This window comes from Brassica napus, unplaced genomic scaffold, assembly GCF_020379485.1.
Source record: "Brassica napus cultivar Da-Ae unplaced genomic scaffold, Da-Ae ScsIHWf_556;HRSCAF=834, whole genome shotgun sequence".
Lineage (NCBI taxonomy): Eukaryota > Viridiplantae > Streptophyta > Magnoliopsida > Brassicales > Brassicaceae > Brassica > Brassica napus.
This window is the reverse complement of record NW_026016618.1, coordinates 528-14,976: the sequence shown is the minus strand read 5'-3', so window position 1 is coordinate 14,976 and position 14,449 is coordinate 528. Positions and strand designations below refer to the sequence as shown.

Here is a 14,449-nt window from a genome sequence, read left to right as displayed (position 1 = left end):
TCTTTAGCTTCTCGTACTCACGTTCTTTGATCTTCTGCCTTGGTCTGGATGGGTATGGAGCCTTAGGAACATAAGCAGGAGGCGCCACATACACCTCTTCAGGTTCAGAGGAATTTGGCTTCGTCGACACGGGATCGGTCGATCCAGATGGACCGGATCGGTCGATCTCCTTCCCCTTGGATCGGTCGATCTGTTCTTGAGATCGGTCGATCTCTTTCTCTTTCGATTCCTCAATCGTTTTTCCACTCCTAAGTGTTATAGCATTCACAAACTCCTTGGGATTCGTCTCTGACTTCCCTGGTAGAAATCCAGGTGCTGTTCTGCTGCTGGAGGCGGTTTGAGCAACTTGCTTTTCCAAAACTTTCAAATGGGTGTTCAAAGCTTCGAACTTCCCATTAAGCTCTCCATACATGTTATCCACCTTGGTGTTTATCTCTGCAGTGCTATTCTTCTGACCTTCTAGCACCATTTGCAGCATCTTCTTAATTTCGTTATCCTGAGAAGGCTGTGACGAAGAGGCATTTCCTTGATTCTGATAGTTGTTGTACTGCTGCCTTTGCTGAAATCCTGAGTTGCCCGAGTTGTTCCCCTGATATTGATTTCTGTTCTGAAATCCTTGGTTGAACACACTCTGGTTCTGATTCTGGTTCTGCCTGTTTCCTGCCTGAGGGTAGGACTGATGTTGTGGATTCTCCACATTGTTGCTCCGGTAAGACAGATTATTTTGCTGATTTTGATTCCACCCAAGGTTCTGATTGTAGCCTCTGTTGTAGTTTCCTTGACCACCAATGTAGTTCACATCAGCCTGCATATCACTTGAATCATCACCAACAGCTTCTTGTGAGGAACGATAGCCTTGCTCCTCCACAAATTTCACAGATTTCTGATCTCTCTTGAGAAGCATCTCAATCTTGGCATTCAGCTCATCTATCTTCTTGGATTCATAACCAACACCCTTCTGGCTGGTGTCAAACCTTGACTTGCGGTTTGCTTTGCTGGATGACAGGTTGTTCAACAAGGTGTAAGCTTCTTCAACAGTCTTGGTCATGAAATCACCATTACTTGCTGTGTCCATGGCATCTTGACTCTCTTCATGAACTCCATTATAGAAAATGTTCAGCAAACTCACATCAGTGTAGCCATGGTGAGGGCAGTCCTGTGTGTACTCCTTGAAACGCTCCCAAGCCTCATGAAAGCTTTCTGAATCAAGTTGCTGAAAGCTTCCAATTCTGCTTCTCAGATATGTGGACCTTGACTTGGTGAAGAAATGCTGTAGAAAAGCAGCTCTTGTCTCTTCCCATGTAGTAAGAGATCCTGGAGGGATGGACTTTAACCATCTGATAGCTTTATCAGCTAAGGAAAACGGGAACAACCTGCATTTCAAAGCGCCTTGAGGAACTCCATTATGTCTGCTGGTGTCACAGACTCGCTCAAAATGCTCCAAGTGATACATCGGGTCCTCAGACGGGTTTCCATGAAACGGATTTTTCTCCACCAAATTAATGAGACCAGTCTTGATCTCAAAGTCTCTTCTCTCAATGGGAGGTGGGCGAATCCCAGAACGATCGGCATAGAATGCATCTGGTGTATCATAATGTGCAAGCGTCATCCTAGGCATGCCATAGTCTCCAGCCTGTTGTCTTGCAGCTACACCAGCCTGCTGATTATCACCAGCATTGTTGCCTTCTCGTTCATTTACAGGAATTGGATTTTGCGGGTTGTCCTGAAATTGGTCTTCTTGGTGTTCAGCCATTTCAACCTCTTCAGCGGACTCAAGTCTTTTCTTTTTCACTTGTCTCTCTAGGCGGCCGAGCTCTAACTCCAAAGGTATTAAATTCGATGATCCTTTGCTTCTAGTATGAAATCCGCTCATTCACCTGAAAACACAAACAGAAAGAGAAAGACAGAAACATTAGACAAAATAAAGAAAATGCTATAGTCTTAAACTGATCATTAACTCTAGGGTGACCAAATGGTCCCCGGCAACGGCGCCAAAAACTTGATGTCTCGAGTTTTAACCCGATTATCTAACTGCAAGTGCACAGTAAAGTACGCAGTAGTAATGCGGGATCGAATCCACAGGGACCGATGATCACACGTAGAGTTGCAGACAAGTTAATAGCTACAGCGAATCAAGATATATTTTTGATGGTTTTTATTTAATTTTCTCTAGTGTCACAAAGCATAAACAAGCATGTAAAAAGATGATTTAAACGATTTGAAAACTATTTTAAAACAAACGTTGGGCATTGGGAATTCTCAGGGATTTCTTTTTAATCAAGATACAATTAATGGAAGACACAGGGATATATTAAGAACCGTCTAGAACTCAAACACGATATTAGAATTAACCTACTTCCGTAGCGCTAATTCTCTATGTTATAGAAATCTCCACACTAACTTCCGCTGAGTTTCAATTTCTAAACAAGCATTAAGAACAGGTTCAATATGTTCACAAAGCGCAATAACATCAACTTCCGAGGGTTAAGGACACTTTGCTCATCTAAAGTATTTTCGGAAGTTCAAACAATCACTTTCGGTGCATCAAACAATCTGAAATCATGAACTAAGTGATCAATTCAGTTCAAGCAGTAAGAAATCCATTAGATGAAGAACCAAAACGTAATCCCTTAGTCTACACACGTTTTATGGATCAAAACATCAAGAAATCCCCTATGAGAACCCCTAAACCCAACTAGATGACTACTCACACATAACTAAGCAAGAACAAAACGATTTTGATGAAGAAAACATGATAAGATTGTATTAAAACAGAGTAAAGGTTCAGAAGATCTTCTCCAAATGGTTTTGAGATGAACTCCTTTACAAATCTTCACAAATCACACCAAAACAAGTACAAAACACTCAAATCTCTCTCTAGAACTTGTAAATCTCCTCCTTGGTCGCCCCTGGTCTTTTCTGAGTCTCAAAGGTCGAGTTCTTTTCTGAATTATTGAGGGGAGTGGGTAAAAAGGAGTGAAAAGCTCGTTTGTGCGTGTGGAGCCCGTAGAGCCTGAGATCGGTCGATCCACATGGACCGGATCGGTCGATCTAGTGCATGAAAGCATAGGATCGGTCGATCCACATTGACCGGATCGGTCGATCCACGTCCTGTGCGATCAATACTTCATTCGGTCCATTGTTCGGTCCATCTTGCTTCTGAATAAATCCCGAATGCGTTCTTTTCTTTCAAGCTATCTAGTAACCTGCATATTACACTTAAGAACACCAAAACGCATCAAATAGACCAAAACATTAATTAAAACCGACCATTTAATTGCTCCAAAACGAGTTTAAAACCGTTAAAAACACGGAATATCATTGTTTGAGAAGGTTTAATTCTATCTTCGGTTGTAATGATAATCATACTTCCGGGACCAAACCAATCAGGCTTGTTTGCCATTGCCTCTAGTTTCAACAAGCAATCCACTTCATCAAGAACAATCAACACTCTTTTGTCTCTTAGCCTTTGCTTAGCCAGTCCCAAGTGATCAACCTTAATATCCTTTTGGTTGAAAATCCTATACAGTAATTCTTTCTGGTAATCCAACTGATACTTATGATGGGAGCCACCGAGAGAAGGCATCTCACTACTCCCTGATATCCTCAATAAACGTGCTGAACTCAAAATTAAGAGAGAACCGGTTGTACAAAACTCTGGCAGTGCTCGTTTTACCAATCCCAGCAGGACCCACGATCCCTATGATCTTAACGTCATCATCGGATTGTTGGCTCAACAACAGCTTTATCTCCTTGATACGAGCTTCCATGCCAACAAAGTCATCAAAATCTTTTGATGGTGTAAACACCAACACTTTCATAACATCTCCGGAAATTTTGTCGATCATCTTAGCTTCATTGTCCCTAACAAAAACAGAGGCGATCCATTAAAACAGTCAACAAGAAACGAAGCTTCTAGTATCAAGATCATACAATGAGTATTAAATATTACAAGACAGGAGTATATTTCTCACAACAGCCATATTATATGACTAATGACTGTAATGAGAGCTTTCCATAACTCCTAACTCTATTCTTTTCCATAATTCTTAACTAGTAACTACAATTAAATACGCAAGTGGAAGTGGAAGTGAAAGTGAACGAACCAGATGCGAGAGTGATAGCCAGCTATATTTGCGGCAGCTTTCAAAGCTTGAGAAACGCTTCAAACTGTTTTTTCCATAGAAGGTAGTTTCTTTCTGTGAGTTTTACTGTAACTGAGTTTACTATTTTGAGTGAAGGAGGATTGTAGAGTTCAAGCGCTTCCATGGTGCTCTGATACCATGAAAGTTGAAGAAATAAGATTTCTGAAAATGTAATTTCTATTTCTTGTTTCTTAAGCTTTTACAATGTCTCACTCCAATCTTATATAGTAAATGATGAAAGCCCTAGTTCACTATCGACGTGTCATCATCCTTCTTCTCCTAGACATCCAAGGGCTTGAAATGAGTTGTACAGTTCAGGACCACTTCTCAGTTCAGTACACTCAGTCGCTATCCTTTTTCCTCTTCTCTTCTCTTCGCCAGCTCTGATTTTGTTTTCATCTGTTATGACTGTTGAAGAGTTCTGTTGACTAGTCTAAGTTTGAATTTCATTGGTCTTGGGTTGGGCCTGAACTGACTTCGTGGGCTCTGTGATTTTCTCGATGAAAACTGCATCGTTTTGAGCTTTAGGTTGTGACTTGTTGTGATAGGAGTGACCCGCAATATGAGTAGGAGAGAGTTAGGACTTCTAGCCAAAGTTTACATCAAATCCAGCGCTTGCAAGCAACTGCTTTACATAATCACCACTGAATGAACACTCAATATGAAGGTATATGGACTTTCCATTCTCATGTGAACCATCGTAATAGACTCGTAAACATTCCTAATATTATCCTCAATGAGACTGGTTCTGGGTCGAGTCAATGCTGATTCTTGCTCTTCCTTTACCAAATCTACAATCATGCATCTTCATATGTTTATGAACGAATAACTTGAAACAAATTGTTCTTACAAACGCAACATTGCTATTACTGTTAAAGTCCAATTATTTTCTTGGAACCTTAATAAACCCCAAATTGATTGTCCCTGGGTGTGTTTAGATTGAGCTTCTCTTCTTGGAAAATTGAATTGCACAGAATCACAGAAAAAAATAACAACATGACAATTTCCTATATCTACGGAAGGCTGAACCTCATTCATTCTTGCTTCTTGTCTCTGCATCATCATCACATCTAGATTCGTCTCCTTCTTGAGTTTTATCTACACCGTCCTTTATTTCCTCCTCAACCCCATCATTATCAGCATCACCAGCTTCATCATTTTCCTCCTCATCGCGTCCAGATTCTTCTTTGTCTTCCAAAATTTGTACACCACAAGCTTTCACCTTCCAATTTTTATAAAAAACTTTGAACTCAAACACAAGCTCGCTGAAAGTGGCTTCTTTGGCTCCAGGGCAATCTTCAAATGTATACAGACGGTCGTCACATCCATAAAGATAAGGCATGTCGTCACGCTTGTATGATACATGTCGGAAAGTGAAGCCTTTCTGTTTACCCCTGAATGTACAAGACACACGCATCACTAACTTCTCATCCGCTCCATCATAGAGATCATTGATGCGCCAAGAAACACCGTATTTATCATCCTCGAGATTAATAATGCCTCTTGAGAGCAAGATGCAAGATTTGAATCTAAGGGATGTAGGAAGAGGTTGTGGAGCCTGATTAATCGTTAGGGAATCTGAAGTGAAACCGACAGACCAAGTGAAACCGTTGCCCACACATGCGATAGATCCTCCTCCTCTCCAAGTAGTATTCTCACTTGCTTTCTTCTAGAATAGACGCTCCACAATGAACCAACTCATCAGTGGGCCAAATTGCATCTCCAAACTCGCTACTTTCGGCCCTTGCGCTGGTACTGATACAGAATAGGAGGCATGTTAGCTTCATATGTATCAGGCTAGACAGTACTTGACCCCCAATATGTGTAGGAGAGAGTTAGGACTTCTAGCCAAAGTTGACATCTAAGACAGACAGCGCTTGAAAGAAACTGCTTTACAGAACCACCACTGAATGAACACTCAATATGATGGTATATGGACTTTCCATTCTCATGTAAACCATCGAAACAGGCTGAACCTCATTCGTTTCTTGCTTCTTGTCTCTGCATCATCATCACGTCTAGATTCTTCTCCTTCTAGAGTTTTATCTACATCATCCTTTATATCCTCCTCAACCTCATTACTATCACCATCACCAGCTTCATCGTCTTCATCCTCATCACGTCCAGATTCTTCTTCGTCCTCCAAAAGTCGTACACCGCAGCCTTTCACCTTCCAGTTTGTACCATGGCCTATGAACTCAAACACAAGCTCGCTCAAAGTGGCTTCTCCGGCTTTAGGGTAATCCTGGTTTAGACAGAAATAATCTTCAAATATATACAGATGGTCTTCTTTTTTTTTTGAATAATTATAAAGGTCTCTATATCCGCCATATCTACAGTGCATATGATACTGTTTTGATACATATTGGATAGTGAGGCCATTCTGTTTACCCATGACGTGACAAGACACACCACCCATCAGTAGTTCTTCCTTCTCTAAACTATCTTCTTTTGACAGCAAGATGCAAGCTTTGAATCTCAAGGATGAAGGAAGAGGTCTTGGCATCAGATTGATCGTCAGGGAACCTGGAGTAGCTTGGTGAGGGAAGTGTGCAGGCACTTCTTCACCCGGTAAGAGTGCATGTTTGTAGTCTGATGTGTAGATGAGCTCTTTTGCGTTTTGATTCAGACTGAGGCAGCCAGCAAAGTTTAGGCAAATATTTGGATTATGAAAAGAAGAGTCTATTCTCTCTAAGCATACACAGCAGTCTGCATCTATAGAGAGAAGGGAGTCTGGAAGCGGTGGAAGTGCTTTGAGATAAGGGCATCCTGTGACGTCAAGCTTAGTTAGTCCCGAGAGACGTCTGATGCAATCTGGAATAGTGTTCATGAGACCCCTTAAACATAATGATAGCGCCTTCTTCGTGGGTAGACATTGCAGTAAAATGTAGTGAACATCTAAGTCTGATACTAATCTCCAACTGCACTCCGAGTCAGGGCCCTCCCACTCGATTACTGCTTCAAATAAGTCACGGTTATATTCATATTCATTTTCACTCACATAATCATGCTCACTTTTGCCACTCTTACGCAAACCAAGAAACTCAAGATTCTCCAACTTAGAAACGTTCCGAGATATCTTTTTCAGCTCCTCGCATCCATTCATAATTATTTTACGCAGACGAGACAGATTCTCGATCCATGGAGGAATTTCCACTATCCTTGTCTTGCACAACACCAACTCTTCAATGCTGTCAGGTACATTTGGAAACTCCTTGATGTTTCTACACCCAGACATATCCATTCTATTAAGACAAGACCAATTATATCTGATTGATGATGGCACTTCCCATATCGGAGTCTCGCTCAGATCAAGTGTTTTCAAACTCGAGCAACCACTGAGTTTTTCCAGACTCAAGCATCCACTGAGTTCTTTCAGACCCGTGCTCTGAGCGAGGTTCAGTTCCTCGAGATTGATTAACTTACCCATAGAAGAGGGGAGCTCCTTCAAAAGAAAGCAACGGCGAAGTATGCACCTTTTAAGCTTAGTGGCATTGCCAATCGTGATTGGGAGTTCTAACAAACCTTCGCAGCCATGAAGAACTAGTTCCTCGAGACTAGTTGCATTTGTGAGATCTGGAATCTCTTTCAGATACCGAGAACGACTCAAAACCATTCGCTTGAGGCGCTGGAGAGGCTGTTTTACAAAAAATAGAGATAAGCTTTAGAGAAATGACTAATCGTCCTTTACATGCAATACATTACAAAAAAAAAGGTGCCGACTTTTTTTACCTTGATTCCATCCCAAAGCTTCTCAAGTTTGCTTTCTCTCATGATAAGTTCGACAAGAAACTTGCCAGAGAACTTGGAAGGCAAAAATGTCAATGGACATTTGGGCCACTCTAGAAGTCTGAGTTTGTCGGGAAGACAGCTGAGGCCTTCGGGTATGCGCACGTTACGAGAGTTGACTCTTAGAAGCTGGAGATTCTTCATCCCTTGGAAGGCACTTTTACTTATTTTGATGATATCGTCATTTCTCCAATATTTTTCTAGCTGTATGCCTAGAACTTTTGCAGTACCCTTGAATATATTATTCAAAAGAAGTTAACCTCAGCTTAGGAAAACCAAGGAGACAGAAGAAGACTAGAGATGTAAACAAAGAAACTTACACTATCTTCTTCATCTTCAAGTAAATCAGAAATATCCCTGGTATCCATCAAGAACTGTCGCTTTCCAATCTGCTTCGTCTTTTTCTTGACAATATCTCTCCCCATTTGTTGCAGTAATGTGTGCATCCTTACTTTTCCGTATTCTGTGTATATTAGACTTTTCTGCTCTAAGTTATGAAGCCCATAGTCGACTTGTATATCACAGTCTTCAAGACAGCGTTTAACTCGATCAACCTCAAAACCAACAAAGAAACATGCAATGTACAGAAAAAGAGTTTTATCTTTATCATTTAAGCTGTTGTAGCCAAACATTAGAATTGATTCAATTCCTTTGTGAAGGCAAGACTTGAGCCTTGGTAGTGCATTTTCCCACTCGTCCCTGAACTTTCCTCGTAAAGACGATCCCAAGACTTTCAGGCCTAGAGGAAGACGACCAACAAGTTTAGTAACTTCCCAAGCAAGCCCATAAAAATCATCAAGTGGAGTTTTTTGACGAAAAGCATATTGGCAGAAGATCTCAAATGCCTCAACTTCATCTGGAAGTTTCATATCGTAAATAGAGTTGATGTTTTGTGACTTGAGAAGGTCTCTATCTTCGGTTGTAATGACAATCATACTTCCAGGACCAAACCAATCAGGCTTGTTTGCCATTGCCTCTAGTTTCAACAAGCAATCCACTTCATCAAGAACAATCAACACTCTTTTGTCTCTAAGCCTTTGTTTAACCGCTTCCAAGTGATCAACCTTAATATCCTTTTGGTCGAAAATCCGAGACAGTAACTCTTTCTGAAATTCCAGCTTGAATTTATATTCGGAGCCACCGAGAGAAGGCATTTCTTTACTTCCTCTGATATCCTCAATAAACGTGTTGAACTCAAAATCAAGAGAGAAACGGTTGTACAAAACTCTGGCAGTGCTCGTTTTACCAATCCCAGCAGGACCCACGATCCCTATGATCTTAACGTCATCATCTGATTGTAGGCTCAACAACAATTTTATCTCCTCGATACGAGCTTCCATGCCAACAAAGTCATCAAAATCTTTTGATGGTGTAAACACCAACACTTCCATAAGATTTCCGGCAATTTTGTCGATCATCTTAGCTTCATTTTTCCTAACAGAAACAGAGGCGAAACGTTAAAAAGCAGTAATCAACAAAAGTAAATCTTAAGATTTTTTCCAAAATGTTAGATTTAGATAGTACTATTATAATGGTGATAAACGCATACTGATTATTCTTTCTATTATCTTTTGATGTTGTTTTTCATGATAATTTGTTGTTGGTTTTTATTATAAATTTTAACTAACTTCTTTATATTCTTTAATTTTAATTTTTATATGATATGAAAGCCATAGTTTTTTTGGGTGAATCAGATTAGAGTTTTATGAGAATTCAAGACGTAGTTTGTTTTAATGGGTTACTTTGTTTTAATGGATTACTTTGTTTTAATGGGCATAGTTGTAAGAAAAAAAAAAGAATTCTTGTACACTACACCCATATCAGGTTTGTTTCATTATAACATATTAGTTTCTATGAAGGTTTTACACTGACCAATTGTATCAAAAACATAAAATAAAAATGTTGATTAAGAATATTAATTTTGATGAGTAAATAAATTATAATTTCATTTGAATTATTAAGAAACAGTTTGAAACTCATAAATAAACTATTTTTCAAAATTTGTCTTACTAACATGTTTTCGTAAAACTGTTGTAAATTCAAGAATGAAATGACTCAGTATAAAGAAACAAACTCAAAGTAACTAATATTTTGATTTCTTAGGAAATTTTTGTGATCTATTATAAGTTTAGATGATTGTTTATAGTTTATACTTGTATTTTAGAACTGGAATAAAATCTAAACTAAGTCACAGAATTTTTTTTTACTTTATTTTTTAATTATATATTTTACTTTGATATCTGTAACTTTATAAAGATGATTTCATTAAAAAGGAAAGTTTAATATTCCCTTTATAACATATTTAGAACAACATAAAATATACTTTCAAAATAATATAAATACTTTCTTTATATCTTTCTTTTTCTTAGATGAAAAGAAAATATATTTGATTGTATATAATGTGATTTCGTAAAAACGTTCAGAAAGATAATTTTGATATTAAAAAGAATATTATTTCCTTTAAAAAATAATTTTAAACAATATTAATTATATATTTTCAAAGTAATAGAAATAAGTTTTTTTATATCTATCTATTTTCTTAGATGATTACATAAATAGCATAAAAACTCTCTAAATTAGTTAAAATAAACTTATTAATTTATAGAGTTATTAATTTAAAGAAATTTTCTGTTTTGGATTTATATTTTAAAAAAATATATTTTTGTTTAGAAAACTGAAAACAATATTTCATTTATGATATTATATATTATAGTTAAAGTTTATAGATATATATTTAACTATTTTTGCTAGATTATTGATATATCTTATGTATGATGATTAAATATTATAGAATACAAAGTCACTTTGATATATAGTTGGATGAAATTAGAAATAAAATTAGAGATGAAATTTATTTTAAATAAATATAAACAATGAATAATTTTCTGTATGTTTATATAATATATATATATATATATATATATGATAATTATTAATTTATTATTTTAATGGGATCACATATTTACCTAAGAGTTTTCAAAATATTACTGTCTTATCGAATTATGTTATATTCTATACTAGTCCAACTTGAGACTAAGAAAATTTATTAATTTATAGTGTTTATTAATTTACTGAGCATTAATATATAGAATTTCTATTGTAATTAAGTAGCATGAACTGATATATGTTTGACTAGCTAAATTTTTTTTATAATTAGTATTATTAAAATATTTTATTTAATTTTTCCATAATCTTTAGTTTATTATTAATCTTTTATAGTTACAGCAAAAAATAAATATATTTTACTTATATACTATAATTTCTCATAAACATTCACAAAAGATTTTAGTGCGTATTTATAAGAGATATTAAAAACAAAACTAAAAAAAATTTCTTACAATAAGCATATTTTGATCAGTATTACAAAATATTTTAAATTGAATAACACTATATACTTTTAATGAAGTAGAAATATTATATTTTATCATTATTAAAAAATTCTTTTTTCTTAATATTTAGTTAATTTTATATTTTCTTTATGTTCGGGGAACTTAATATACACATAATCAAAATACCTAAGCAAGTTTGAATTTTCATTTTTAATATTATTTAAAATAATTTTAGTTTACCTTTCAATAAATCTAAGGCATACAATTATTTAGAATTCATAAAATATTCTATTTATTGTAAATATTGATATGCGTTCATGAGTTTTCAAAAATTTATCAGTTATACTTATACTTAGTAATATTATTTTTTATATAGTAATTTATGTTAATTAGAGCTTTAATTTAGCTTAGTTTTAACTTTTCCAAATAACATTATATAATAAATAGGAAACGTTTATAAATTTTATGAGCTTCCAAAAATTTATCACTTATACTTTTGGATGTAAATTCCTATTGATCATCGTTTTATTTTATAGCATTTTTAAAATCAACATATATCAAATTATTAAAATATAATGAAAATACTTGCATTAAGCGATAAATAAAACTAATTTGATTTGACTTGATTAGAATAAAAAGTAATTCTATTATTTTTTTGAATTTGAATGAATATATGTAACTCAATATACTCACAAAATGAGTAACTAAACTAATCCAACTAATATCAAGAATCAAAGATCTAACTATAACAAAAACATATAATTTTATAATAACATTTTTACACCTATAAATTACAGGATGACTCAAAATATTAATATAGAAAAATAAACTATTAACAAATTGTTACAATTCTGTTTTTTTTTAATTTATATATATGCGTGAGAATTCAGAATACTATCGTTATATTGTTTTATTTAATTTTGAGTCAAACACTTCAGTTTATTTTTAGCCATAATATATATTAATTTATACATAATTTTAATAAAATACATTTACATATTTAAGATGACAACCAACATAAACACAAATAAGAAAATTAATCAAAATTTTAGTATATTTAGAAAAAAAATTTATAGTTGAATTCAGAGAAATAGATACAATTCAATATATTGAAGTGATAACCAAGTCGACTGTTGACTCAAAAAAAAAACAAGCAGACTAACTCTTACATATCTGAAATCTATGTCTAACTAAAATAATATAATATTTTTAATATAAGGTATACATATATATTAGAAATTGATTTACAATAAAAATTAAATATCAATCAATTATTAAATATTTATTTTATAAATATTTATATCGGAAGAATCACCTAGTAATTATATATTTATAAGTAATTTTTACCATATTATATGATTTTACAATATGCAAGTGGAAGTGAGTGAACGAACCAGTTGCGAGAGTGATAACCAGCGATACTGGCGATAGCCTTCAAAGCTTGCCTCCATGCCTGCTTCACCTCATCTGTTTTTCCCTCACAGGTTTTGGCAAAGGCCTCTCCGAAAGCTCCAGTCTGGTTCCTAACATCAGATGGATCCACTTGGTAGAAAATAGGTATCACTGTTTGTTGATCCCTTTCTCTGCCCTTCTGTATTTCCTCCAACTCATCTGGCTCCTTTTTCCTTCCCTTCATGATTTCCACTAACTCATCCAAACACCAGCTTGAAGAAGCGTAGTTACGGGATAGCAAGACAATAGCAACCCTTGATTCTCTGATTGCTTGTACGAGCTCCGGACCGATAGACTGGCCTCGCTGAATGTCATTATCAATGAACGGTCTGATTCCTTTGCTTTCGAGCTTTACCAGTAAGTGACTAAGAAAGTTTTTGCGCACGTCTTCTCCACGGAAGCTCGGGAAGATATCATGCTTCCAAGTGAGAGAAGAAAAAGCCATGAATAGAGAGAGCACGCAAGAAACTGATGAACAGGATCATAATAATGATTCCAGCAAAGAGAGAAATAACAACAATGACGCAAAACCACACAAAAGAATCCCAAGACGAGTAAATAGATAGGTGTTCAAAAATAAAAAAAAAGACGAGTAAATAGATAAAAAGACAATTGAGAACGATGACACATAACCACAGAAAATAGTCCTACTGAATAGTCAATAGGACTATGTACAATGGTTTCGATATTCAACACTATCCACTTCATCTTTTAACACTCCACTAGATCTTGACCCGCACATTCGTACGAGTTTTATTCTTTCTATAATAAATATTCTAATTTATATAACATTATAATGTAATATACTATTTTACATAATTTAATGTTTCATTTATAAAATTTGGAATATATCTGAAAATTTAATTGAACCTATATAAAAGAGATGATTATTTTTGGATACTATTAAAACAACATAAACTTATTTAAAAAAGAAACTATAATATTTTGTAGTTTTTTTTTTGTCAGCAACTATAATACAGACTCATCTAGACTATGTAAACCAAATTGGTAATTCCGCATCCATATGGACGACGAGCAACGGTTGCTTTCGCGCACTTCGTCCAAGACTATCCGCCATTGTATTTTGCGTCCGTCGTATATGAATGAGCTCTGAGTTGTTGAAACTTGTCTTCAAAATTGCGATATCCTGTAAATAACTTGCAAAGGCTGGCCACTCTTCTGGTTCTGAAACCTTTTTCACCAACTGAGAACAATCTGTTGCAAATGTAATTAAACTGTCTTAGGTTCCTCATGCATTCCATTGCCCAAATGAGCGCCTCCATTTCCGAATGTAGCGATGACTGACTCGCCCGCGTATTCCTTGCTCCCAATAAACCCTCAAATCCTTCCAAAGTGCTATATTATCCTTGTCCTGAGTATGGTTCCTTATTTTTCCATGATACATCCGTAAAACACCATCTTCCAGGAATGCACAGTGTTATGGCATTTACTGGTAAGCACATATGATCAGTCCCCTGTGTAAGTGTATTTTGTGCCTCGGACCAAAGTAAAGACTCTGTTTCTGCCAGCTAAAGAGTATCCCTAGGATCAATATCCAAATTGCTAAATACTTTATTGTTTCTTCATTTCCAAATATATCACAAGATCCAAGCAAAATGATGGTCCTCCATGCCAGTGAGTGACTCTCCAAGATAAATGATCCAGTTTGCAAAGACAAAATAATTTTATATTAAAGATCATATTTGAGAAGTTACTTGAAATACACCAATTTGG

General features: G+C 35.6%; 1 protein-coding gene and 1 non-coding gene across 2 annotated transcripts; one reads left to right on the top strand and one right to left on the bottom strand.

Moving 5' to 3' along the window:
• Positions 1-1,136: 1,136 nt before the first annotated feature.
• On the top strand, positions 1,137-1,243 carry LOC125604456. Its single transcript, XR_007336219.1, has one exon. It is a non-coding gene; the product is annotated as a small nucleolar RNA R71 (small nucleolar RNA).
• A 3,714-nt stretch (positions 1,244-4,957) lies between these two features.
• On the bottom strand, positions 4,958-13,406 carry LOC106417481 (disease resistance-like protein DSC2). Its single transcript, XM_048774836.1, has 4 exons — positions 12,658-13,406; positions 8,255-9,368; positions 7,878-8,165; positions 4,958-7,782 (listed from the first exon to the last, which is right to left on the bottom strand). Exons 1-4 carry the CDS (start codon positions 13,158-13,160, stop codon positions 6,094-6,096), a joined length of 3,594 nt encoding a protein of 1,197 aa, XP_048630793.1. The 5' UTR covers positions 13,161-13,406; the 3' UTR covers positions 4,958-6,093.
• Positions 13,407-14,449: the final 1,043 nt, after the last annotated feature.

Excerpts from the sequence above, each read along its gene's own strand:
- LOC106417481 (XM_048774836.1), bottom strand. The coding sequence starts at position 13,160 with ATGGCTTTTTCTTCTCTCACTTGGAAGCATGATATCTTCCCGAGCTTC. Across the intron at positions 9,369-12,657 it reads GGTTATCACTCTCGCAACTG|GAAAAATGAAGCTAAGATGA; the intron begins GTTCGTTCACTC and ends TGTTTCTGTTAG. Across the intron at positions 8,166-8,254 it reads TTGAAGATGAAGAAGATAGT|GGTACTGCAAAAGTTCTAGG; the intron begins GTAAGTTTCTTT and ends AATATATTCAAG.